This window comes from Gorilla gorilla, chromosome 16, assembly GCF_029281585.2.
Source record: "Gorilla gorilla gorilla isolate KB3781 chromosome 16, NHGRI_mGorGor1-v2.1_pri, whole genome shotgun sequence".
In the NCBI taxonomy this organism is placed as follows: Eukaryota; Metazoa; Chordata; class Mammalia; order Primates; family Hominidae; genus Gorilla; species Gorilla gorilla.
The window spans coordinates 79,927,679-79,955,649 of record NC_073240.2 but is presented as its reverse complement, the minus strand read 5'-3'; the positions used below and the strand labels follow the sequence as shown (position 1 = coordinate 79,955,649).

The 27,971-nt window shown below is 49.4% G+C and overlaps 1 protein-coding gene across 8 annotated transcripts in view; it reads left to right on the top strand.

Moving 5' to 3' along the window:
• Positions 1 to 27,971, top strand: part of RASGRF1 (Ras protein specific guanine nucleotide releasing factor 1) — a 131,206-nt gene that overhangs the window by 37,071 nt on the left and 66,164 nt on the right. For all 8 annotated transcript variants that reach the window (XR_010131048.1, XR_010131047.1, XR_010131046.1 and 5 more), the window contains exons 4-9: positions 4,871 to 4,963; positions 7,460 to 7,713; positions 19,299 to 19,378; positions 22,174 to 22,367; positions 22,993 to 23,102; positions 26,644 to 26,762. Coding sequence is in view for 4 of the 8 variants with exons in the window: in XM_019011186.4 (XP_018866731.1) it covers positions 4,871 to 4,963; positions 7,460 to 7,713; positions 19,299 to 19,378; positions 22,174 to 22,367; positions 22,993 to 23,102; positions 26,644 to 26,762 (850 nt within the window). In the remaining 4 variants the exon portion in view is untranslated. The remainder of the gene's footprint in view (positions 1 to 4,870; positions 4,964 to 7,459; positions 7,714 to 19,298; positions 19,379 to 22,173; positions 22,368 to 22,992; positions 23,103 to 26,643; positions 26,763 to 27,971) is intronic.

Genomic DNA, 27,971 nt, shown 5'->3' with positions numbered 1-27,971 from the left:
CGACTCAGAGGAGGCTCCTCCTTCAGTCCCTACAACCCATGACACAGGCTGTTGTATGTAACAGAATGGAGGGGCACTCCACTATTAAAACAGAAAACAGCTCAAAAATGAATAGAAAACACCTCTGCCCTCATGTCACCCAGCCTTTCCTGCCACAACCATCCTTCACCAACCTCCCCTTCAAACACTGACTTCTCTCCTCACACTCCCACGTGCCACTTTTATTGTTGTCCATAACCTCTTTCCCTACCAAGATCTTCCCCCTGCATCCGGTGATGTGCCAGAGCCTGCTTCTACCATTGGCCATTGGCCATCTACACAACACTCTATCATGCCAGCTTGCAAGAGCCAACTGTTAGATTTTCAAGAATTTCTCTAGCTGGGTATTTGACCTTTGGTAGCTTGAAATGGGCTGAGCTAGAAATGGGCTGACATCATGGGAATTGGCAAATGCTACAAGTCAGTTTTCCTTTCAGAGAGCTTTACTGTTTATAATTTACCATTATATCATTGTCTGCAACTTTTTTCATGACCAGCTCTGTAATTTGCAGGGCTCAGCACAAAAGAAAATGTGGGGCCCTTAAAAACTCCGAGACAGCAACTGCAGAAGCTTAAACCAACCATTGGGCCCTTGTAAGCCTGGGGCTCTGTGCGAGTACGCAGGCCACACATCCATGAAGCCAGCCCGTCTCTTCTCCCTCTGTACCCTCCATCCTGTGGCACCCACCCCAGCCATCTCTGTTAACAGGAGATCATGCCGACACACGTGTAACTTTACTAAGTAAAACAATCAATCCACTGCTGACTTAGTCTCTTCTCTCCCTTCTAAACAATCCTATCAGGACTTCTCTTTCATTACCAGAAAGCCCCATCAAGGAACCATCTAAAACAAGGGAACATCTACCTATGAGAAGACTCCTCCCCTCCTCTAGAATGCTCAGTTTGGCATGATTTCATTTTCTTAATAGCTATTTCTCTCCCATTTGCAATTGGAAGTAAATTTGGAGAGCTACGACAGGCCCTAAAGGGCAGCATAGGAGTTTGCAGGTGGCTGTAATATTTTATTGGAATGGGAACACACATATCCTAGAAGGCTGACAGTGGAGGGAACTGCAGAGATCTTTACCCTAAGGTTCAAAATGAAGACTTAGCCTTGGAATCAGTTTTGGGTTGGTTTTTCTGTTTTTTTCGATCTTGTCGCCCAGGCTGGAGTGCAATGGCACAATCTCGGCTCACTGAAACCTCTGCCTCCCAGGTTCAAGCAATTCTCCTGCCTCAGCCTCCCAACTAGCTGGTATTACAGGTGTGCGCCACCACACCCAGCTAATTTTTGTATTATTAGTAGAGATGGGGTTTCACCATGTTGGCCAGGCTGGTCTCAAACTCCAGACCTCAGGTGATCACCTGCCTCAGCCTCCCAAAGTCCTGGGATTACAAGTGTGAGCCATTGCAACTGGCCTAGAATCAGTTTTGCAAACACACTTTGATGTGGAACCCCAATATACAAAACAGATAGAAGACTGCTCTGGGGAAAGGAGGGGAGGGTGGCCTTGGTCCTTCCCCACCAGCACCCCCTCTCCATGGCCACCCTCCCTGCTGTGGCCCTGCTCCCCATCTCTCCTGCCATCCCCCATTCCCAAGACCTGCTGCCCTGGCACACAACACTCTACCACACCCATGCCTTTGTTCATATCATTCCTTCTATTTGAATTCCTTCCCCCACATATACCAACTGTTGGACTCCTGTTTGCCCTTCAAAACCTTTCCTGGGGAGCCTTGCCACTTCCTGGCCAAGGCTCTCCCATGGCAGTGGGTACACAGCTCTGTTCTGGCCTGGCTTTGTTGGATTGCAAGCCACCTCTATGAATGCCTGACCTCCTTCTTAGGCTGGGAGCTCCTGCAAGGAAGGGGCATTTGGCATGGTGCCCAACACAGACACCATCAGAGCATGCTGATAAGGTTGGCACAAAGGGAAACAGAGATGGGGGCACCTGTTGGGCTTGGATGGGGGCAGAGGGAAGCAGGGAGGCAGGAGAGAGAGCTGAGCTGTGTGGCACCTGCTTGAAAAGCAAGCAATGCAGCAATCTTTAGTAAACCATTGGCTGCTAACAAAGAGAAAAAGATCTGGATTAATTCCATCACCCATTACTGCACTGACTAAACACATTCCAGGTTAAAGAAAGTGTCTCCAGAGAGGGGAGTAGGGTGGAGCAGGAGCCATTGCACCGTGCCCAAAGCAGGTGTAGCAAGTGACAGTTTGCCTCTAGGGGGCAAAGAAAGCCAGTCTGAGGGTGGTGGGTGGGCAGGAGCCAGCCAAGACACCAGGCATGGAGCCAGGTGTGGAGTCGGCCAGCCAGAGTCAGGGTGTGAGCCAGAGGTCCAGTTCCCCATGGCTGTAATTCATGAGGGTCAACTAAGTAGGGGCAGGATGTAACCAAACAAAGCAGGGCGCAAAGCAAAATCTACTTCCAGGAGGCACCTGCCAGTGTCAGGGAAAGGCTGCCTCCATGAGCCCTCCATGAGCCCTTTAGGCCTGGGGCTCCCACCACCATCCCGATATTGGCTCCTAGTTGCAATGGGCCAAGACTAGACATAGTTCAAGACTTTTGCAGTCCCCAGGCTTGCAACCCTCCAGAGCTTTGCCCACCTAGCCTGATCCTTAAATAAAGCCTCCAAAGTTTTTGTTGCCTGCGCATGTAGGATGGTGCCTGACCTAATTGCATCTATTTTCTGCCCTAGTCCCTGTTGAGTAGATGTCCTGGAATGCCTCTCTCTAAGAAGAGCACCATCAGTTTTAAACACAGACCACTTCCCCCACCCCAGCACACATACACACACATATCACTATCCTAAAGTGAAAAGGGGTGCTATGTGCAAATCCCAAAACTGGCAAAGAAAGCATCCTGGCACAGAGGTGAGAAGAAGCCGAAGGTAAAAGTGTTGACTGAGGAGGCTCCAAAGGCGGTGTGTGTGTGTGTATGTGTGTGTGTGTGTACGCTTGCGTGTTCCTTAGCCCTTTAGAGTCCAGATCAAAGAATCAGTCATCATTTCAATGTGCAAATGTTCTCAAAGGATCAAAAAGGGGGAGGGGGTGGGGAGAAAAGCCCATCTCCACACTGACTATTTCTCAGTTAGATATTTTCAGCCACTCTTCAATCACAGGCTGGGGTAATTTTAGCAACCAGGGAGTGGAGAGCGGGTAACTGTTCCATTTTGCTTTCAAAGTGCTTGATTCGCTCAATTATGAGCGCCCATTCATCCTGTGGTTCAGCAAGTGGCCTTGAGGGGACAAAAGCCATGTGTTCCCAAGAGAGAACAGCGCTGGGCTTTGCGGCTTTGTTCGTAGAATCCCCCGAGCTACTATCTTTAGACATGTGGGGCTTCATTACTGCAGTGTTTTCCCTTGGTGAATGTTTTTGTTGCTGCTGTTGCTCTGATTTTTTTTAATTCACTTATTTGTGTAGACAACAAGAATGTGTTGAGTGCCCAACCTTGCGCTAGGCACCAGGAGCACAATAAATGAAACAGCTGCAATCCCTTCTCCCTTAGAGCTCACGGCAAAGATAGAAGAGTAGACAAGCAATTCCAGCATTTTCACAGGAAAGTCCATGGTGCTGTGGGAACCCTGCTACAGGACACAAAACAAGGACCCACAGAATTGGAGTGGTTGGACGAGCCCCGCACAGGAGGATACACCACTGGCCTGTCTATGGGATGAGTCCCAGAGGCCCCTGGCCACAGTGCAGCTTAAGGTGTACCTTCTCCTAGGCACCATTCCTTGGTTTTGTTCTTGCAGCCATGTCGACATCTGTGATCCCCAAATTATGCAAATGGAGATGTTTAGAGCAGCTAGATATTTGAAGAGCTGCTCCACTTTTCTAGGCCAGCAGTTTCCAGGTTATGATTGAAATAGGCCTCTGATTCTAAGAGGTGCTTTGGGGCTGCCCAGGAAGGAAAGCGCCAAGCCAGCAGGACTTCACCCAGAGCCACCTGCTCTATCTGATTTATATCCAGATACAATTTTGTTTGAAAAATAAAAGGATTACCTAGATGCCCATCAAAGGGGGAATGGATAAATAAAATGTGGTCTACACACACAAGGGAATATTGCTCGGCTTTGAAAGGGAAGGAAATTGACCCACGCTGCAACATGGAAGAAACTTGAGGACATTATGCACCATGAAATAAGCCGGTCACAGAAAGACAAATAGTGCATGATTCCGCTTAGATGAGGTACCTAGAGGAGTCCAATTCAGAGGCATAGAAGATGGAATGTGGTTGCCAGGGACTGGGAGGAAGGGGAATGGAGAGTTATTGTTTGATGAGTACAGAGTTTCAGTTTTACAAAATGAAGAGTTCTGGAGGTAAATGGTGGTGATGGTTGCACAACAATGTGAATGTCCTTAATGCCACTGAACCATACCCTTAAAAATTGTTAAAATGGTCAATTTGAATATGTTACATGTGTTTTATCACAGCAAAAATTATTTTTAAAAAAAGGGACTGGTTGTTTGGGGAGTAGGGAGGAGAACCACAGATTTAGGCCAAATTCTGAGATTACAAATGAGGTGGCTACAGCCCCGAGAGCAGAAGGGCTTCGTCCAAGGTCACTCTGGTTGGGCAGCCCAGCTGGCCTGGAACCCAGGTGTCTACCTATCCCCCGTGCAGCGCTTCTCACAGATGTCTGGGGCCTGTCTGGTTCCATGACCTGGATGCACAGAGTCAGAATCCCAAGCTGTGGCATCATGGCTCTTAGGGAAGAAGAGGCAGGGCACTCGGCTGCCACCCTGTTCCTGCCACCCACCGGCCAAAGACCTGGGGCCTCCGTGAGCCAGTGCCCCTCACAGGCTGACCTGTGTTGCTGTTGCAGATTGCATCCCTGCTCAAGGACAATGAGCGCATCCAGTCCACCCAGACTGTCGCCCCCAACGATGAAGACAGCGACATCAAGAAAATTAAGAAGGTCAGTGCTATCCCTCTGGGTGGCCTTCTTTGGAGCTCTCTCTTTAGAGAGCCAGCCCAGGGTCGGCAGTATCCACACCACAGCCCCACTGTCCTCAGAGCGTGCCCCCCATCCCCCAACCTCAGCTCCAAAGACAGAGCCCACACCCCCTTATCCCTGAAGGGTACCCTGTCAAGTCATTTCTTCTGGTTATCTCTATGGGGCAGAGTGCTGCAGCCCATTTTATAGATAAGAAAACAGGTTCCACAAGAGGAAGGAGTGGGGAAAGCCGGGACAGGAACCCAGGCCTGGGACTCTCAGCTGACTGCTTTCCTCGCATTGCCATTCACCTTGCCAAGACCCCCAGGGCCACCTCTCCACTGCCACTCCCTGGCATGCCACCCCCACTGCCATGTACACGCCACCTCTCACAAGTACCTCCTGAGTCCCCAGCAGACCCAGCACGGTAGTCCAGCCTTTTTCAGACCTCACTGCTTTTACCCTATTAGAGTTCAGGAGGGACAGACATCTCAGAAGCTACCAAGGATCTGCCCAGTGGCCAGGTAGTGACATACCATGGGCCACCCTGTGGTGGTGTGGCAGAGGGAAGGAGCGTGGGCTGTGTTTGTAGCTTGCCAGACTCAAGACAGGGGAGCCTGACTCACCCTAAGAAAAACAGGTGAAACCACAGAATCCTATTTGTTGAGTGCGTAAAAGGACCCCAACGCCATCCCTAGAAACTGCAAACTGGCATCCCATGGGCCAAGTTCAGCGTACCAGTGTGTTTGAGATTTTGAGATTTTCATCCCACACAGTGGGCTTTTTTTGGTTTACATTTTTAAAAATTTGTTGCAAGTGCTTTAAAAGCTAAACACATCACACAAAAATCTGGATTTCTGGTTTCTCAAGAATAGAAATAGCTAACATTAATTAACTACTTTTTATGTGCCAGACATTATTTTAAGAGCTTTATGCAGATTAATTCTATCCTCACTAAAATCCTCTGAGGTTTATTTATTATTTTCATTTTACATATGGGGAAGCTGAGACACAGAGAGGCAAAGGAACTTGCCCAAGGTCACACAGCTAAGTATTTACAGAGTAACATTCAAACCCTGGCGGCCAAGCTCCAGAGGCTATTCTGCTGGGACACAACATCTCCTTAAAAAGCAGAAGGTCCAGCAGCCCCAGGCCACCTCCTGCACATAACAGCAGCCAGCCCAGGCAAGAGGTGCCACCTTATGACATCCCCCACCCCCAGCTAGCTTCACGCACCTCTAGGAACTGCCAGGGCCCCACAGGCATTGGGACTTGCCACCCAGGTCTGAGTCAAGTCCCACCTGGGCAGAGACGCCCTGACCCGTGTTCTCTACTACAGCCCCAGTGAGCTTCCCAGCTCACCCCTGTATTTGGAGCATTCTGGTTGGAACATTTTGTTAAAGGCTAGCTGAAATCCACCTCCCATCGCTCTATTTTCACCCTCCTGGAGCCTCAGAGTAAGCCCCTCCCTCTTTGAGAAAGCCCTTCCTATCTTCAGAGATAGCTCTTGGGGCTCGGGCAGGCCTCTTCTGTCTACGGCACCCATCTCTAGCCAGCAGGTCTGCCCCTGGACAACTGTTCCTGCTGTTTGGAGACAGCGGTCCTTTCAGTGAAGAATACTGTATGAGCACCTCTGCCTGATCCCAGTACCCTTCCTCCCAGTGTGGACCGTGAGCTTGCACACAGCTCAGAGGCCCCTTGATTGGAAGCCTGTACAGCTTAAAACAACTCTGTGTGTGTGTGTCAGTCAAGGCCCTTTCCCAAGTTCTTGCCAACATGAGGCCACTCCAAGCAGCCCAGCTCCAAGGCAACTGAGTTAAGTGTCTCTGTTCATTTCCCTACTGAGTCAGGAGGAGAGGCTCCAGGCAGGCACCAGGACTCAGAAGCCGCTGATGAGGGCTAAGTATGAGATTAACTAATTTTCCATGTTCCGTTCAATTTGATAATCACCCTTCTATCCAGAAGAGCTTTAATTGAAACTTCTGGGCTTTCAGGCAAGTCATTAGACAAGACAAGGCATGAGCTGTGCCCAGCAAGGCCCTGCAACCCTTTATCCTCGGGCGACCTCCCATTATGGAGACATAGAGCCACATTTTTCCTCCTCCAGCGAATGCTTCCAAAGCAACCCAGGGGTCTTGTTAAACTGCAGAGGTCTGGGGTGGGGCTTGAGAATCTGCATTTCCAATAAGCTCTTCAGAGATGCCGATCCAATTTGTGGACCACACTTTCAGTCTAGCCATCATTTCTTTAGCCCCATTTTACAGATGGGAAAACTGACTCAGGGCAACCAAACAACTTGCCCTGTATCATGTGGGTAACAGAGCTATGCCTGGTCTACATCTGAGCTCTTTTTGCTACATGCCCGGCATAGGAATAACAAAGCCTTGGTTCCTACCCTTGGGGAGCTCACAGCCTGGAAGGACAGGAGTTGTCCAGACTCCCTGACAGGAGCCTCTCCCCACCGGTCTTGCTGCTCAGGTGCAGAGCTTCCTGCGGGGCTGGCTGTGCCGGCGGAAGTGGAAGACCATCATCCAGGACTACATCCGGTCACCCCATGCTGACAGCATGCGCAAGAGAAACCAGGTGGTGTTCAGCATGCTGGAGGCTGAGGCTGAGTACGTGCAGCAGCTGCACATCCTTGTCAACAATTTCTTGCGCCCGCTGCGGATGGCCGCCAGCTCCAAGAAGCCTCCCATCACACACGACGACGTCAGCAGCATCTTCCTGAACAGGTGAGCACCCCTAAAGGTTGGCCAAGGCAGGAAGGAGACTAGTGAGCACTGGCCGCAGCTAAGCTTTGACACACTGTCTCACGTGGTTCCCACTGAGTGCAGATGAGGCCCAGAGAGGACGGAAGTGCCCAAGATCACGTGGCTAGAAACCACCAACCCCAATAATTGTGGGGTCTGGGGCAGGGGCACAAATGTAGGCTCACAAAGTATAGGTCCAAACCAGTGGGCCTCAACTGGGGCAGTTTTGCTCCGTGGGGAACACTTAGGAATGTTTGGAAACATTGTTGATTGTCACCACTTGAGGGAGGTTGCTGTTGGCATCTAATGGGTAGAGGCCAGAGGTGCTGCTAAATATCCTACAATATGCAGGACAGTTCCCCACCAACAAAGAATTATTCCAACTACAATGTCAGTAGTGCCACAGTTAAGGAACCCTGGTTTAAATGTTTAAGAGTTATAAATCAAGCTACAAAACGTAAACTAAAATACCTTATTCTTTGACCTTGATACCATCATAATGACCTGGAGGCCAGGTTGAAACTTAGAATTCTCAGGTGCCTTAGAGTTCTGCTGTGGACCATGCTACCCACATGTCTTACAAAGAAGTCACTTCTCCCAGATGGTGACCCTGGCATTAATATGGGGCTTGTGGTTCTTTAGAAGGCTGCGCTGACAGCTGCTCTTCTGCTGTCAACTTCTTTTTAAAAGGAAATGGTTTAAATGAGCTTTCTGGTGGGTGATAAAATTGTATAAACTAGATAAAAGCAACAAAACAGCATGCTATTTACAATGGAATGTCATCTAAGAATTCAAGTAAATCATTATGTTCCCCTATCATTCAACTACATTTCTTTTCAAATATTCAGCATTCAGTCCTTTCACTAATCTCAACCAGCCTTTTCTCCAAGCCCTCTGCATGAGTATTTGGGACCCAGGGCCACCTTCCCTGTGTCCTCCTCTTCCCCCTTTCCCTAACAGTGTGATGTGCTGAGTTTGAGGGGACTGTAGAACACCCCAGCGTGGGGACGTATGAGGTTGTGAGTCAGACATGAGTCTGAGGCTCAGGTGAGAGATTGGGCTGAAGAAACTGAAAGTCACTGGGGTGGGACAGGTTGACACCATAGATGTGGGCAAGCCATCAGAATATGGGGGACAGAGAGAGAAGGAAAGAGAGAGAAGCAGGCAGGAGGAGGAAAATAGCTTTTGGCCTCATGAGACCTTTCGAGACCGAATCACAGGGCCCCACAAGGCTGCTTTTTAATAGACATGTTGATCACAGTTCTTAGACATTCAGTAAATGCTTTTATGCATTGACTAAAACAACAACAACAAAAAGAATTATGTGTGTGTGAAATCAGGTAACATTTAACCCAGAAAGTGGGTTGTTTAGATTCAGTGACCTGGAATTTGAATGAAAAATGTGAAGAACGTGTTCCTTGCTGAGCAAACCCTGGATAGCTCAGCTGACTTCACATATTCTCAAACACAAGCCCATCTGTAGGTCTGGGTGGAGCCCAGGGGACTGCATTTCCAACAAGCTTGCAGGTGCTACTGATGCTATTGGTCCCAGATGGCACCAAAATGGGAGGCTTGAGATAAGCAGAGGTGGCTGTCTGTGTTTATCTCCACCATGACTCCTTATTTGAGGTTTACTTCAGGAGGCAGTAGTGTAGTTCTATGTTGTTTGTGCTTTTTTTGCATTTTAGGCCACCATTGCAAACTTTTGGTGACCATTTATCATCATCACTAAGAGGTGTCCTTTTGTGTTTGTTACCTTTTCGTAATTTTATTATATTTCATTGATTCATCTGAAATAGAATTCTTTTGACCTGGAATCTTTGGTAGAGAATATTCATGCCAGCTCACAGCATTTGTTCAAAAGTTGTTCAGAAAAAAAAAATCACAACATGGTTTTATATTTTTGTCTTCAAAGAACTGAATGGATCAGGTCAGATACCTTTAATGGAGAACAAATGAGAAAGGGGAAAGGGGGATTTTGCCTTCTCATGAAGCTGATATTTTCAACAATGACCTCAAAAAGAAACACGATAGACCTCAAGATAGACCCAGGAATCCTTCAGCAGGGCAACTGGAAAGATTTACCTAAATCTGTTTTTCCCTTTCTGTTGTCAATACAAGGCAGTCCATACATAGGGTTGGGCCCCAGCAATGATTAGGGATGGAAGGAATGGGTTGGTAGCCAGCAGCCCCACCAAAGGCAAGGACACTCATCCACTCACTCATTCAACAGACAAGCAACACAGAGTGCCTGCCTGCGTGCTGGGTTCACATATACAGAGTGAGCCATGCAAACCCCACCATCAGGTCAAATGATCCAGCAGATGTTTACCATGAAATGTGGTGAGAACCACCAAAGAGGCTCCCTGGAGGAGGTGGTGTCTGAGCTTAGTCTTTAAGGACACGAGAGAGTTTACAGGAGGAGGAGGAGGAGGAAAGAACTTTCCAGGTAGAGAGAACAGCATGTGCAAAGGCCCAAAGATGAGAGCGGGACTTGATTCTGGAGGCAAGAAGGAGCCATCACACATTTCAGGCAGAGAATGTCATGGTCAGGTCTGTCGCAGGAAGCTCAGCCCCTCTGCCATGTGGAGGGGCACTCCTTGGGGAGAGTGGAGTATGGGGGGAGAGTGGAGTATGGGAGGCTGGTAGAGAGGCTAAGTGAGCATGGAGGGATTCCAGGGCCTGAGCAGGCATGACTGCCCAGCACATGTTTGCATCCTGCCAGCAGAGGCAAATGTGCATCTGAGTGCACTTCCCTGGTGCCTTGTAGGGGGCTGGATAACTGAAGGCTGGTGGACCCAGAGGCAAAAGTTCGGAAGAGTAATGAGCTCCCTATCACAGTAAGAATTCAGAAGAGTAACCCTTTGTCAGAAACATCAAAGAGGTTTAGAAGTTTAATTAGATGCCCTTTAAGATCCTCCAGCTCTGAATAGTGACACTATGACTGTGATGCTTTCAGGGCCTCCTGGGCAGTGTGCATGCCTGCCTAGAACAAAGATGAGTGGCATCCTCCACAGGCTTCAGCCTGAGAAGCTCCCTTACCCATCCCCATCTCCCCAGGTAGCCACTTCTTCATCCCAAGGATGCTGCCCATTTCACCTTCTTTACAATGGGTCCAAGGCCAACTGTTGCCTACTTTAGCAATCTTATTGATCCCAGGAAAAAATAGCAGCAGCCTGATGAATTCTCAAGACCTCTAGAATATGGACTCTAGAGGTCATCAGAAAAGGCTTCCCCAGGAATGGTACCCACCTCTTACAGGCACTGAAGGATCAAAGAAGAGACTTGGTATAAAGTGTTTAGCACAGAGCCCAGCGTAGCCCAGGTGCTCCATAATAATGCACCCTGCAAGACATCAAAATCAAATATAACATGGAAGGAACACTTCTGACTCATTTTACAAAGTCAGCATTACCCTTATATCACAACCAAATACATCATAAGAAAACTACAGCCCAATATCCCTCATGTGCATATATACAAAATAGCAAAGTGAATCTAGCAATATATAAAAAGAATAATACATCCTGATCAAGCAGGATCCATCCCAGGAATGCAAGGCTGGTTCAACATTGAAAATCAGTCAGTGTAATTTATTCTATTGTCTTCCTAGATTAAGTGAGAAGACCTGGTGGTTATATCAATGGTTGCAAGTCTGACGAGGCTGGTTCCTCTCCTCTACCCTGGTCCCTGTTCTCAAACAGGTGCAAGTCAGAAATCTTTCCTTCCCCAGGGGTCAGGATGGGAAGGAAGAGCTGGAACATGACTGCCTCCAGATCATCCTCGCTTTATACCTGATCACTTAGGGACAGCACAAGCTTCACTATCTTAAGCTCTATGCTTTTTTGCAAACATAAGGAACAGCTGGAATTATTTTTTGTGACCTTAAAACAGCCCCCACTCAGCACTTTGCAGGATTGAAGCTTCTGGACTACACTTCCCACACTACAGCAGGGCTTTATGGGACCTGCATTGTGCTGGGCTCTCTGCCAGCACTTGGCCTGCATGCTTTCTGATCCTCAGAGGCACCCATGAGGCTGGAGCCAGGATCAGAGAGGTGGCAGGAAATGCTCAATAGCACACAGAGAGTGGGGGCAGGCTGGGATTGTAACCTAGATCTGTTTCATGGTAAGGCCCCAGCTTCCCCCTGCTGCCTTGTTAAATAATGGGCTGGAATTCTCTCCAGCAACCCATTTTCCTTGCCCCCACTGCTAATGAGCGTGGGTCATTACAGCACAGGTCTGGGCATGCACCCTCTGTTGAAGAACTCCCCCTTGTGTGTGAGCCCCACCTTTTCACTTGCTGTCCACGCTGTGGGGGCTGATCCAGGACGTGAACCTCACTGCTCTCCCTGCCTCAGACCACAGCACAGAGGTCTGTGTGTCATAAGCCACGGTGGAGCTGCTAGCTCCCTTGCTGGAAAGCTTTTTCATATGTAGCTGTCCCCTAGATTTGCTTTTAGGCTGAAATATACAGCCACATTAGAAACCTGATGCTAATTTGGTGATTTAATTTACTGAAGCTCATTTTAAAAGGTCCTTGGGAAGAGAGAAGCCTCTCTCCAGCTTGGCAGATTCATTGAGGATGTTGCAGAGCTGGGGAGGGTGTTAATTGTGTACTTCTCAAATAGGGGGGAAAAGATCTTTGAACTAAACATTTGCAGCAGGCTTTGTTCAGCCAAGACAATAAGCTTAGAGACGGGCTATTTCCCTTTAATAAAAACCATGCCCAGCGCCATGTGCAGGGAACCACAGGTGTTGCCCATGACAAGAGGCATCCTGTCCCAGTGGCAGATGGTTTGTATCTTGCTTCCTGCGCTGACTGATTGGCAGTGGCTGCCTGGAGCCCTGAGCTGAGGGAATGATGAGGTTCAGCAGGGGAGCATGCCACAATCAATTCATCCTGTCTGCATGGGCTGGAGGGTGACGAGGGGCAGGCCGTGGAACCCATGATGAGTGACTGGTGCAATGCAACAGGCAGGGTGTGGGGGCAAGAGTGAAGGGGCCTGGTTCTGTCCTGCTCCTGCCCAGCCCTATCTGCCTTGGACTGGCCTTGGGTATGTCATGCCCCTTTCTGGGCTCAGGGAGGGAACCAGGCAAAATGAACATGTCCTGCAGTCAGGCCACTTCTCTGGCTGGAACATTCTTCCTACCCTACTCTCCTTCCAACAGCAGTCCTACTCTTTGTTCATGTCTTTCCTTGGATGCCATGTCCCTGACCACCCCCACGTCCCTTGCTGCCATTGGCTTATGTCCCCTTGTCGTGCTGTCCCAGAGCCCCTATGCTTCTCTTTGTTGCATGCATCACACTTAAATAAAGATTTCTTTTTGTGTCTAGGTCTCTCACTATATTAACTGTTCAATATGAATGGGGACAAGGCCATAGATTACAGCTGCACCAGCTGTGCACTGCACAATTCTGGGAGCACCATTCACATTGCACAGGGGTGGGTGGACTTTATTCTGTAAAGAGCCAGATAGCAAATGATTTAGACTTTGTGGGACATACCATTTCTGTTACAACCAAGCAGTCACAGATAATCCAAAAACAAATGAGTGTGGCTATATTACAATAAAACTTTTCTTTTGTTTTCAACCATTTAAAAATGTAAAAATTATTCTAAGCTCTCAGGCCATACAAAAACAGCAGCTATGCTAGATTTGGCCCATGAGCTATACTTTGCCAACCCCTGGCATACACTAGGCTGTGAATGGTGCCTACTAGAATTGTGCATCCAGCAGCCTTGATGGGGACTATTTCTGTTTTTATCATTGCTGGAGTTAGACACAGGGAGACCATTGTCTGAGCAAGTGCCTGAAACCTAGTAGGTACTCAATCACTATGTGTTGAATGAGTGAATGGAACACTAGCTCTGCAAGATGTTATTAGGTATTCCACCTTCAAGGGGTCATGTAGATTTGAGAAATGTGCATGGTATATTCCCCTTAAAGAGTTGCAATGAACTTGGCATTTTAAAAGAATCAATCATTTTTATTTAAACTGTTATAGAACATATGAGAAAAGTGGAAAACTTCCCAATTTTTTTTACCAAAACTTGATTTTAAAAATAGCACATTTGTGTGTGTACAGACTCTCTCTCTCTCTAGCTCTCGCTCTCGCTCTGATAAGTAGAAGAGCTATGCGAACAAAGGGGGTGGTGAGAGCAAAGGGAATGGCCTGTGCAAAGGCCCTAAGGCAGAAGAAAGCAAATCCAGGGAACAGAAGGCCAGAGTGGTAAGAGAGCATAGGGAAGAGGGAGTAGCCCATGAGACAGACAGAGGCAGTTCCTACAGGGTGTTGAAGGCCAAGTTAAGGCCACTCCCCCTGATTAGATTCAATTTTTAAGAGATGAATCCACCATGTAGAGAATGGGTGGACCAGGGGCAAGAGTGGAAGCAAGAAGACCAGTTAGGGGCCCACTGACAACAGTCTAGGCAGAGGTGACAGGGGTGGCAGATGCAACAGACAGAAGACAGCAGAATCAGCAGCTTTGATGGAGTAGATATAGGGATGAAGGGGGGAGGGGGTGATAGGTGATTCCCAGGTTCCGTCTGAGAGGCTGGTGGGAAGGGCTGCTATTTAATGAGAAGAGAAGGAGGAGAAGCAGCTCTGTGGGGTAGACCCGAGGTCAGGGTCAATTAAAAAAAAAATCCTAAAAACTATTAGGAGTTCATGTTGTTAAAATATAAGCAAAATCAGGCTGGGCACAGTGACTCATGCCTCTAATCCCTGCACTTTCGAGGCAGAAGGATTGCTTTAGCCAGGAATTCAAGGCCAGCCCGGGCAACATAGGGAGATCCCATCTCTACAGAAAACTTAAAATTAGAATGTCATGGTGGTACACACCTGTAATCCCAGCTTCTCAGGAGGCTAAGGTGGGAAGATCACTTGAGCCCAGGAGGCCGAGGCTACAGTGAGCCGAGATCACACCACCATACTCCAGTCTGGGGGACACAGCAAGACCCTGTCTCAAAAAAAAAAGAAAAATCAGTAGTTTTTCCCTATATCTACAGCACCCACTTAGAAAATATACTATGAGAAATAGCAACAAGAAGATACACTGTCTAGGAAGAAACACAGGACCTATGTGATGACGCATAAACAAAGACACAGTAAAGTAGAGAGATGCACCTGGATGAAAAGATGTGTGTCGTAAAGATGTCATTTCACCCAAAATATTCTGTAAATTTAATGTAATACCAATCAAAGTGCAGCCTAGCAAAATGATTTTAACATTCAATTGGAAGAATGAATGCATACAAACAGATAATGTTCTTAAAAAACAACAATGAAAGAATTCCCTACCTGTAATTAAAATATATTATAAAGGCTTATAAATATATTGTAAAGTAATAAAAACAACCTAAGACTAATCCAAGATCAACAAAATAAAATAGAAAGTCCAGAAAGAGACTTAAGCATATATTAGAATTTTTCTTTTTTTTTTTTTTTTTTTTTTTTTGAGACAGCGTCTCACTCTGTTGCCCAGGCTGGAGTGCAGTGATGTGATCTTGGCTCACTGCCAACCTCTGCCTCCTGGGCTCAAGCCACCCTCTCAACCTCCTTAGTAGCTGGGACCACCAGTGTGCACCACCATGCCTGGCTAATTTTTTTTATTTTTTGTAGAGACGGGGTCTCCCTATAGTGCCCAGACTCAAGCGATCCTCCTGCCTCAGCCTCCCAAAGTGCTGACATTACAGGCATGAGCCACCTCACCTGGCAAGAATTTGGTAACTATGAAAAACCAGCCTAGTAAAAAGCTGGTATATTTGATTAATTGGTTAATCTGGCTAATTGGTTAGCCAGAATTGACAATTGGCTAACCAAACTGAGGGAAAGACTATGTCTATCTCCCTTATTCATATCACACACCAAAGCAAACAATAGTTAAGTATTTACATGTAAAAATGAAACAATAAAATAATATATATGTAGGTATGTAAGCAGTCTGGGAGTGGGGAAAGATATGATTCCCCAAGCCAAGCAGAAAGAAAATGGTCTGCCTTACAAGGAAAAATGGGAAAACTTCAGAATAACACCAGACACAAAATTAACAGGCAAATAGCTGAGCAAAGATGTCTACAACATAGATGTCAGACTATACACTTAATATAGTTATTTAAAATTAATAAGAGAAAAGATTAATAAGAGAGAAAATAGCAATGAACATGACTAGGCAATTTTTTAAAAAGAAATACAAATGGCCAATATATAAGAAAAATGTTCAACCAACCCATTAATAATTTGATTTTTTTAAGCAAATCAAGTCAAAATGAGATAAGTTTTTTAGTTGGCTGGGCAATGATAGTAATTTCTGAGTAGTAGGATTACAAGTGAAATTCTTTAAATTTAACCTTAGAAATGGAGGCTGCATCAACTAAATTTTTATAATTCTAGCTTATGATGTTCCTGATATGCTGCTACACAGGCATGTGCAGTATTGGGATATAAGAAGGTTCATTTCCTCCCTGGTCCATCCTGAACAGTTGTCTGCTGTGCTGAAGCTGTCTGGGAATGGCTAGCCTAAGTCTTGCCATGGCAGTACTCAGGGTTATCTAAAAGGATCTGGACATATGTCAAGATCCTATATATCAGGGGTCCCCAACCCCCAGGCCACAGACTAACACTGGTCTGTGACCTGTTAGAATCTGGACCCCACAGCAGGAGGTGAGCAGTGGATGAGCGAGCAAAGATTCATCTGTATTTATAGCCACTCCCAATTGCGCACATTACCACCTGAGCTCCACCTCCTGTCAGATCAGTAGCAGCATTAGATTCTCAAAGGAGCACAAACCCTATCGTGAACTGCACATGTGAGGGATCTAAGTTGCGTGCTCCTTATGACAATCTAATGCCTGATGATCTGTCACTGTCTCCCATTACCCCCAGATGGGACCACCTAGTTGCAGGAAAACAAGCTCAGGGCTCCCATTGATTCTACATTATGGTGACTTGCATAATTATTTCATTATATATTACAATGTAATAATAAAAGAAATAGGCCGGGCATGGTGGCTCATGCCTGTAATCCCAGCACTTTGAGAGGCCGAGGCACGTGGATCACCTGAGGTCAGGAGTTTGAAACCAGCCTGGCCAACATGGTGAAACCCCGTCTCTACTAAAAATACAAAAATTAGCCTGGCATGCTGGTGCGCACCTGTAATCCCAGCCACTCAGGAGGCTGAGTCAGGAGAATCGCTTGAACCCGGAAGGAGGAGATTGCAGTGAGCCGAGATCGCGCCATGGCATTGCAGCCTAGGCAACAGAGCAAGACTCCACCTCAAAAATATAATAATAATAATAATAATAATAGAAATAAAGTGCACAATAAATGTAATGCACTTGAATCGTCCTGAAACCATCTCCCCACCGCACCGCCCCCACCCCACCATCCGTCTGTGAGAAGATTGTCTTTGACAAAACCAGTCCCTGGTGCCAAAAAGATTGGGGATGGCTGCCAAATATGGCTCCCTCAAGAACCACTGAGAGTCCCCTGACCTGACCTCCTTGCCTCCCACCTCAAGTCAGACATTCTTCCCTCTCTGCACTCTCACGCACCCCTGGGTTGGTCTCTTGCTACTGGACATTTTGAAGGGTCTTCACATGTGGACTCCCAAAATTCTTAAAATTGGAACATTTATCCATTCAACAAACTCATTTGGGGGTCAGAGCCAGACAGAAACCAGCCTTACCAAGGGTCATAAGAAGTTGCTCTACCCGGAGGGACTCTTTCTCTTGGAACTTTAGGGAGATGATAGACAATTCACAATACTGGTGGGATCCACACTCAGAAGTGAGAGCTCAAAGTCTTCTCTGCTTGGATTTTTAAGTTCGCATTGGTTTCGGTCTTTCTCAGTTTTCCTTTCTTTCTGTATATTCTCTGGAATGCAGTTGCTAGTTTCGCCCTTTAGCCTGGAGGTGTTGTGTTCTGTTCTGTTCTCTCTCCCTCCCTTTCTTCCTCCCTTCCTCTCTTATCTCCCTCACCCCTTTCTCTCTCTTGCTATCTCTCTCACATCCTCTGTCTCCCCACCTTACCTGTTTCTCTGCAAAGCAGGCATGAGCAGGACATTTCACATCCCTCTGGGGTCCTGAGCCTCTAACCTGTGAGCCCCCTCCATCCACTGGCCCCTGTGCCCTGCCCCCCACCGCCTCGATGCTGGAGCATCTCTGCGCTCACCAAATGTCTTCCACCCTTGGCTCTCATTGTGCTAAGACAGTGAGATGGAGGAGGGCTGCCTCAGAGCACAAACTGCTGGGAGAAGGGCCAGCACCCCAAGGTGGGAAACACCAGGTGCCTCAAACAGCCAAACAAAGCACTGGAGAAACAGAGGCGGGAGGGAGCCCAGAGCACACGGTGGAGAATGCCGCCAAAGAAAGACAGGGGAACATTCCAGGGACAGAGAGGGGCCGGCCCAAAGGCTCAGGGCTGTCCCTGACTCCTGAGGTACTCACTTTCTCTCTCTGGGCCTCAGTTTTCCTATCCATAAATGGAGTGTACCACAAAGAGCCTAGGGGGCACCTGGGGGAAACCCCCACGTCTCCAAGGTGGTAGGAGCTAAGGAGCAGAGGGAAAATGGTTGGGCAGGAAGGAATGGGGGTACCTTCAGGAAGCAGCAGAAGCCGCCTCGCTCTGGTGTTCTCTCAGTCCTCACAGCTTGTCCTGGGAGAGGAGACGCCCGGACTGTGTTCTGGGACCAGCTGCTTGGGGAGCAGTGGGTGGAAAACGGGTTGTGGGGAAGGCCGGGCAAACGTGGCTGCCTGTACCGAGCCCGCGCTAAGCTGCCAATGAGAGTATGAGTTCAGCACGTTACGTGGCGACAAAACAGGGGCTTTGCAAGCAGCGGGACTCTGGGTCTTTTGGCTTCTCTGACTTTGATTCCAAACAGCGGGGGCGGTTACTGGGTGTTGGGAAACTAGCGTTTGCTGAGCGTCTCCTGTGCACTGGGCACTCGAATTGTCCCATTGCTTCCAAGGGGTTCCTCATTTCACCTTCATGTTTTACACAGAAGGACTCGAGGCTGGGAGACCTTAGATAACTTATTCATGGTCTCACAGCCGGGAAGGGGCATCAGGCAGATTTCAGCCCCTCTCTGTGCTAATCCCAAACTCTAGCTCTTCTGTTGATCCATGGCTTTTACTCGTGTTTGCCAGACCCCTGGTTTCCTCCAAGATACCTTGGGGGAGGGGGTGTGGGGCCCAGCAGGCCGGGACTTGAGGAGACAGAGGCCACTGGCCAGAGCAGCTCCCTGCCCTCTGCCGGCCCGTGGATGTGCCACCCCATGCATAGACGAGCCTGGGCTTGATTTAATGCTGTGCTGTCACCATCTAGGAATGCTTAGTAATTCTTTAACCAGGGGCCTGCATTCTCATTTAGCACCAGGCCCCCCCAGATTATATCATCCATCCTGCCGATGCAGTTTTCACGTTAAGGTCTCACATGAGAAAAGGGTTCACTGTTGAAGTGACGCAGGAGGTTTGGGGACAGTCCCCTTTGGAGGAGCAGGAAGTCCCCTTTGGAGGAGCAGGAAGACCCTGGGGCAGAGCTGACCCTGTGCTTTCTCTTTCAGCGAAACCATCATGTTTTTACATCAGATCTTTTACCAAGGCCTGAAGGCCCGCATCTCCAGCTGGCCCACGCTGGTCCTGGGTGAGTAGTCAGCCCTCACTGAGGCCCCCAGAGAAGTCCCCCTCCAGGGGCCACCCCAAAAGCCTGGGGCAGTTTTGCCCTTCTAGAGCATGATAGAGTGTCACTTTTTAAAACCCACAGAATCCCTCAGAGGGGGCAGAAGAGAAAAGACAAGTTGGCAAATGCTGTATTTCTAAGAGGAAATGATATATTTTTAGTTTCTTATCCACTTTCCCCTTTTATAAAGAATGTATACACATCCATTTCAGAAAAATTGAGAACCCATAAAAGTAGAAAATGTTTAAAAATATCAAGCATAGTTCTGCTTCCCAAAGATAACCACTATAAACACTTTGGTGTGTTTTCTTCCAATTTTTTTCTGTGCATAGATCTTGGGTTTTTTTCCACTTTACATAATTGCAAACATACTGAATATAGAATTTGTATCTTGCTGTGTGTTGTTTTTTTTTCTTTTACTTAGCATTATCCCATAAGCATTTTCTCATGCCAAAAGCATGCTTTTTGATTGCTGTGTAATACTCCAGTACCCATGAAGGCACTGTCATTTATCTAACCATCTGCTATGGTTGGCTCTTAGAGTTGTTCCAATTTTTTGCTGTTAGAAATAATCATCTCTTCATAAGAAATTTTCTCCATATTAGAGATCATTTCCTTGGGATGGGTTTCCAATAAGCAGAATCGCTAAAACAAAGAATCCAAACCTGTGAAAGGCTCTTGCTTCATACATATTGTCCCATTGTTCTCCAAGATGGCTGCACTGCTCTAGCTCCACAAGCAACAGACAGAAGAACCTCCTGCATCTCACCCTCAACCTACACCAAATGTCTTTTTTTTTTTCACTTTCTTAATTTGGTAGATAAAGGTGAGTGTTGGTGTCATCTCCATGATGGAGGCAAAGAAAATGGCTTAGGGAAGTAAAGGAATAGCAAAGGCTGCATAGGTGGAGGGCACAGAGCAGACCCAGGCCTGGCTCTCCAGAGCTCCCTTGCCCTCAGGCATGGAGGCTTCCCAGAGGGAAGTAGGCACTATTATTTTTCTCAAGTCAAAGACCCGTGCTTTTCTCTAAGGTCAAAATAAGGTGTCCTTAGAAAGATGGGCTCCGCATATTCTGCAGTTGCATTGTTGAAGACATTGTCCATCACGTGGTCAGACACCCATCACATGAGCTACCATCTAAAGTTGATTACAAGGAAACCATGTTTCCTTTCCTAAATGGGACTTATGAGAAGATGTTTTGGCCAGGCGCGGTGACTCATGCCTTTAATCCCAGCATTGTGGGAGGCTGAGGCAGGCAGATCACCTGAGGTCAGGAGTTCGAGACCAGCCTGGCCAACATGGTGAAACCCCGTCTCTACTAAAATTACAAAAATTAGCCAGGTGTAGTGGTGCGTACCTGTAGTCCCAGCTACTCGGGAGGCTGAGGCAGGAGAATTGCTTGAACCCAGGAGGCAGAGGTCGCAGTGAGCCAAGATCTCACTACTGCACTCCACTCCAGCCTGGGCGACAGAACGAGACTCTATCTCAAAAAAAAAAAAAAGAAAAGAAAAAAGAGGAAGATGTTTCAAGGCCAGGCACAGTGGCTCACGCCTTTAATCCCACCACTTTGGGAGGCCAGGGCAGGCAGATCACTTGAGGTCAGGAGTTCAAGACCATCCTGGCCAACGTGGAAAAACTCAATCTCTACAAAAAACACAAAAATTCAAAAATTAGCTGGGTGTGGTGATGCACACCTGTAGTCCCAGCTACTTGGGAGGCTGAGGTGGGAGAATCACTTGAACACGGGAGGCAGAGGTTACAGTGAGCCAAGACCGCACCGTTGCACTCCAGCCTGGGCAACAGAGCAAGATTCCATCAAATAAATAAATAAAGATAAGGAAGATGTTTCACATGACTCCATCCCAGCCTATCAAATTGTTGAAGGGCAGATTTGGGGAGATTGGTTGGGACTTGGGGGCACTGGAAAGGCAAGTTATATACCCAGGAAGCTTGAGACAGAACTATAGGCAGAAAGGGCCCCACCTGGTGAACTAAATAATGCAGAGCCCGGAAGCCCTGCTGGGACAATGACAGATGAACGAAGGAGCAGAGACTCATGTGTCATATGGTAGGAAACCCCTGGAATCAGGAGGTCAGGAGACGCAGCTCCAGGCTGGCTGCTGACTTGCCCTGTGACCTCAGATAGGCCACTTCTGTCTCAGGACGGAGACTGCAGGAGGGAGGGTGGCCTCTTGGGGAGTGTCCTAGGCCATAGCACCATAGGGCACGGGGGCAGGCAGAGGGAGGAACTGGGCAGCCTTCCAGCTGCAACAGAAGCCTCAGCCGACCCCACAGGAAGCTCTGGAGAAGTGGTGGCCTCACACTGGTGTCCTGAATTGAAGCAGGAGGACAGACCAGGCAAGGCAGCTTCCTCCAGCTGAGGGCAATGCCTGGAGAGGGACCCAGCTGAGAGCCATCGGCCACCAGCACTCCTGGCAGCTGGGGGGATCCAGGTGGCACCCCACAGCGCCCACTCTACCTCCTCTCTCTGACACTCCCATCACGAGTGTCGACTAGACAGGGCCCCACGTCTCTAAGAGTCTGTGATTCTAATGTGGTCCCAATGATGGGGGCCCACCTGCTAGCACTGGATAGGGCAGTGGTACTGGAGTCATCCCCAAGAGCAGAGATGTCTCTGGGGTGGGGAACTTCAACCTGGCCCCTGGCCTCTCTGGGTGTAGCTGGGGGAGCCAAGGGCCTAGGGGATTCTGTCCCCACCAAGCTGCCCTAGCCACCCACTGACTGCCTCCTCCTTCCAGCTGACCTATTTGACATCCTGCTGCCCATGCTCAACATCTACCAAGAGTTCGTCCGCAACCACCAGTACAGCCTGCAGATCCTGGCCCACTGCAAGCAGAACCGTGACTTCGACAAGCTGCTGAAGCACTACGAGGCCAAGCCTGACTGCGAGGAGAGGACGCTGGAGACCTTCCTCACCTACCCCATGTTCCAGGTGGCATCCGGCCCTGCCTGGGTGGGGGAGAGTCAGGGAGGCAGGCGTGGGGGATGGACCATGGCAGTGGGGGCACAGTGCTTCACACACCTCAGCTCTGGGCTGCCAAAGGGGGTGGGGGAGGTGATCAGGGCCAGCAGCCGACAATGCTGGGTGCAGGGCAAGCTGACTGTGGGCCTGTCCACGCCACCTTTCTCTCCTGGCTCCTGAGCACCCCACCCCACCCTCAGCCAGAGCAGAGCCCTAGACAAGACCCTGGAAGAGCCTCCAAGTTAGAGTCTGTGACCAAAGGGCAGCCTATCTCCTTCCTCAGTTCTGCTCATGGAAGTCCTCTGGGCTAAAAGAACCATTTTCTCTCTCCCACCACCCCCTCGTGCTCTCTCTCTCTCTCCCCTGGCCCGCACCCCATGCTCACGCGCTCTCTCTCTCTCCCCCTCTCCCCCGCGCTCGCCACCTCTCTCTCTCTCCCTCCCTCTCTCCCTCCCTCCCTCCCTTCCTCTCCCTCTCCCTCTCCCTCTTTCTCTCTCTCTCTCTCTCTTGCTCACTCCCTGTCTGCCCCTGCCTTGCTCCCCGGCCATACTTCCCTGGCTCTTTCTCCACCCTCACCTCTCCCACCTGCCCGCAGATCCCCCGGTACATCCTGACCCTCCATGAGCTCCTGGCCCACACGCCTCATGAGCACGTTGAGCGCAACAGCCTGGACTACGCCAAGTCCAAACTGGAGGAGCTGTCCAGGTGAGGCCTGGCTCTTCAGTGCACCAGACCGGCAGACAGGGCAGGGCTGAGGGTGCCCCTCACCAGGAGTTCGCTGAACCCCTGACAAAGCTTGAGTTCAGATGGGGATTGTAAGGGAGGGGCACAGCTTGCCACAGCTCAAAGCAGAGGCCCCTGGAGTGGTCCTGAGGGGGTTACAACTCAAGCCCCGGTAGGCAGGAATAGTGGGTGCTGTGCTATCCCTGGCACAGATAGGGCCCGAGGGAGGGCCCTGGGCACTCAACACCTCCCAGGAGAGGGACTGTCCGCGACTCCCAGGCACTCTCGGCTCTCCAGTGTCAATGTGTCAAAACCTGTGGCCATAGGAGGCCCAGAGGGGGTCCTGGGTGACAGGCCCTCATGTGCCCAAGGCTCTAGTTAACCAGAGGCAGGTAGTGGCAGTGGTTGGATAAGCACATGGCTTGTCCAATCTAGTGCCCCAGTCCTCTGGTCAAGGCCCCTCACCTGGCCCTCTTTCAGCCCCTGAAGCCCAGAGGGAAGCTTCCTCTGCAAGGGCAGACACAGGGGAGCACGGAGAGGTCTCTTGCAGCACCCCAGGCAGCAGATGACTGTGGTCATCCAGGAAGAGGTTCCAGGAAGAGGTTCAGGTCCTGGATGCATTTTGAAGGTGGAATCAACAGGATTTTCTGATGGATTTGATGTGGAAAGAGAAAGACTAGAGTCAAGGGTGATTCCAGGATGTGGGGCTGAGCCACCAGAGGGCGGAGGTGCCATCAACTGAGCTGGAGAAAACTGCAGGAGGGACAGGTCTGGAGGGGAGTTCAGGAGCTTTCTTGGGAGCATGTTGAACTTAGGTGCCAATTCAATGTCCAAGTGTAGATGACAAGAAGGGACTGGGGAATTTGAGTCTGGAGCAGAGGGGAAAGAGAAATCCGGCAATCATCAGCTTGCTGATGGTGTTTAAAGCGACAGCACTGGTGAGATCGCCAAGGGAATTAGCTTGGGCAGGAAAAAGATGAGAACCAGAAGCTGAGCCCGGGGGTATGCACCCTGTGAAGACCAAGAGATGAGGAAGGGCCTTGTGGTCAGAACTAGGCTGCCAAGGGCTACAAAGAAGGTCAGTCTGCAGGGCCTGGGATCCAGCCCCGGCCCTACCCAGGGCACTGCCAAACACTCAGTGCCCTAAAAGTCTTCCTGAGGCCGGCAAGGGGCAGCCAACCAGGCCACAGCTCCCAGCTGGGTGGAGGGAGGGACAGCACAGGGTATAGGCTGCCCCCGATCCTTCCATGACCCAGCCAAGTTGCACACCTGAGTGGAGAATCAGGGCAAGGATGTCATCAGGGTGTGATTGCAGAGTAACGAAACCACCAAGCAGGAAGGTGGAGGGACTCCAGTCCTCCCATGCCCAGGGATCCAAATCCCGCACACTCTTCCCCAAGGGAGAAGGTTTGGGACTCCAGTAAGGCAGCAGGCTCCTCCTTGCTGAGGGATATCCTATCCTGTTGCAAACAGAGCTGCAGGTGGCACATGGTGCCAAGGTATTTGACATAAGACCCTGATCCCTTATCCCCGGGATCCTAGGTGTATGGCCTACTCTTCCTTCCTCCCACCCAACTGCCTGTACCTGGCCCTGAACCCAGCCCGAGTGGCACAGAAGGTTTTCCTATCACCATGACAGCATCCCTTTAATTCTCCTCTCACGCTCCCACAAGCAGGAAGCCATTAGATAGCCAGACCCCTCCTAGGCTGCGCTCAGAAACACTCCCCACCTCTGGGGACTGGGCCTTCCTCCCACCTTTTTATCCTGACCCCTATATTCTCTGCTCGCTGATAACCCAAATCGTCATTTCCAGGGCTCCCAGGAGCCTCGCGACCTTGAAACTCCCACTGCCTTCCCAGAGCTCCCCAGCTGTGCGCGCATATGGGTCCCGAACACAGACCCCCACCTGGGGCTGGAACTTAGAATGTGTAAACTGCAGCTGCTCAGGAAAACTAGTTTTGCTACCTTGGAATTACCCGCCTTGTGTTTTACCAAACACAGGCTTCCCCCGCAAAACCCCACCCTCATCAAGAGAAGTGGTTTTAATTACCATTGGCTACTTCCATAATGGATCCATCTCTAGGGAACTAGCATGTGTCCAGAGGTGCCTCCCTCTCAAACATCAAGCAGGGGTCTGGGCTTCCAAGAAGAGCATTGCTGGGGAAGAAAGCAGGAAACTGAGGCTCCCAAGGAAGAGACTCCAGCTAAAGGCCCTGGTCCATTTATTAAACGGCTAGTCTAGTGAATTTAAGCCTAAAATGCATGTCCTCAACCAGGAAAGATAATAATAACTCTTTTGCAACCAATGATAATAGCAACAACAATCACTACTACCCTTTATTTAAGCAGCTGTCACGTGCCAGGCATGGCATAGCATGCACGGGTACCTGAAATCCCTTTTATTCCACCTTTGCCCCAGCATTCTGTAGATGAGGAAACTAAGGATCAGAGGGATTGAGGAATCTGGTCAATGTCATGCTGATTCATTTAAGCACAGATCCAGCTCCGGAAGAGGCAGTGTCATCTTTGTTTTGGGGTTTAAATTGAATAATGTCTATGAGAGAAGTTTGTAAGCCACACATATTAACCAGCCTTCTCGTTGGTCTTAACTGTGGAAATTCAGGCATCAGCAGCAGATAAAAGGTTTTGTACTTTGCTTGGAGTAGGTGGGGTACTTTTGCCAGAAGCCCCCCCTTCCCCACTCCCCAGACCCTGCCACTGCCAAATTCCTCACTACCTTCCCAAGATTCCTGGAAACCCACCAAGGCAAAATTGGCAGCTCACACCCACCTTTTCCCACCAACGCCATTTTGTAAAAGCTATTGGATGGCGCCATCTCTTGGAGAGGAGGGGTATTACAGCAGTCGGAGAGCGAAATAGGGGAGTTGTCTATATTCCCTCCCAGAAGGGCCAGAGCCTACAGAAGTAGGCTAAGGTCAGTCATCCCCTTAGCCAGCGGGATTGCCAGGTGCTCCAAAAGGTAAGCCATTTCAGGGCCCAAGTGATATTAAGGACACAATTATGCAAATATTTGGAGAAAGAGCATTCAAGAAGAAGAGACAGCAAGTGCAAAGGCCCTGAGGGAGTAATGAGCTTTGTTCTTGGGATGGGAATAAGGCTGGTAGAAGGATGAGGGTCAGGGTCATGAACACAGGATGTCTCCTGTGCTCCCATATCCTTCCCAGTGCTGAGCTGCACCTGCTGTCTGTTCTACATAGTTCGGACTGTAAAATCTGACAGATGTGCTTCATAGCTGCTGACTTCTGTTTTCTTTTTTCTGAAATAAGAACACTTGCCTCCTTGAGCTGTCAGAAGGATAAAATGAGGTCGTGCCTATGAAGTGCCCGGCATGCAGCAGGCACTCAGTAAATGCACACTCCCTTCCCCTCCATGACCACAGACTCCACCTGAGAATCCGTGTGCCAGGCTTTCTTCCTAGGTCTGGCCAGAAGCCTGGCATTCTCGCCTCCCTGGGAAGTAGGGGCAGCCTGTCTCTGACTGTGCAGTTTCCCATCCCCACAGAATAATGCACGATGAAGTAAGTGAGACGGAGAACATCCGGAAAAACCTGGCCATCGAGCGCATGATCATCGAAGGCTGTGAGATCCTCCTGGACACCAGCCAGACCTTTGTGAGACAAGGTATGGCCTCTGCACCCCGTCTCCCCTGCCCCCACCAGGTGGGCCCCAGCAGCGGGAGGGAGGTGGCACTCGGGGACACCACCAGTTGGTTTGGCTGCCACATGCCAAGACCTGCCAATGTGATTGCAGAATATTCCCAGGCTGCTGGCGGAATGCAGCAGCTATATGTAGATGTCAGTATCTATACATATAGATGCAGATATTATTGGTTTTCACAGTTTCCTTCTCTCCAGATGTAAACAGAATTCTACCCAGATGGCCTTGGTTTGTCTATTGTATGTCATAGTAAACATCGACATGTCCTTTTTGGGGAGAAAGTATGGGGCGGGGGATGAGGAGCTAACAGTTGTCTCTGTGAGTCAGAAGCGTTTTCAGTGTCTGAGAGGAGGTCAGTGTTGGGTCCATTCCCCTGTCCTTTCCTCATCATCCTCTGCTGCTTTGGAGAGACCATTTTCACAGTGGTTCTCATGGGTAGAAGGTCTTTCCCATGCTTCAGCCTCGCTTACCTTGGGAGCAGTGTTTGAGAGGCACGGCCCCGTTGAGAGGGGTGGCTGAAGGCTCTCTGTAGCTCAGGGGACTGACATCAGAACTGCAATGCATTTGAAATTCATCACATCCAACTTCCATGTTTTGTGGGAGACTCAGCTCCTGCTGGCATGCCTCACAGGTGACCTCCACCTCAAACGGACCTCCGGAGTCCCTTCTCTGTAGCCCTGGGATTCTCTGCCTAATGAAATACTTGCCAGCGCCTCCCGCTGGCCTGTGCAGCTGCCTTGGACAAGGGTATCACCTTTTCGGAGTTTTGTCCCAGCCCCTGTGTGTGGTGGCCCCTACATCCTTCCCCAGGCCCACCCTGTGACCTGCTGAGCTCAGAGCCAGCCCTGCCTGTTTCTCAGCTCCCCTTGGGCTGTGTTGGGCATTCTCTGTGCCAGAAATATTCTCACATAGTATTTTAGGCCCCCTCTGAAGGAACCCCAAGTGGACCTGGCTTGGAAGTAGCCCAAGAAATGACCCCTCCTGGGGTGGGCAGTATCCCCACAGACCAGAAATCTGCTCCATCACCCTGAGTCAAGGCATTTTCTCCCTCTCCAGCCGGGCTGGACCTGGAGACAAAATGAGTGGATTCTGCAAGGTGTTTCTCACTTGTCAGTCATGCAGCCAGCACTGATACCTGCCCTGCTCATGCCAGACGTACAGGGGGTTCTGGGG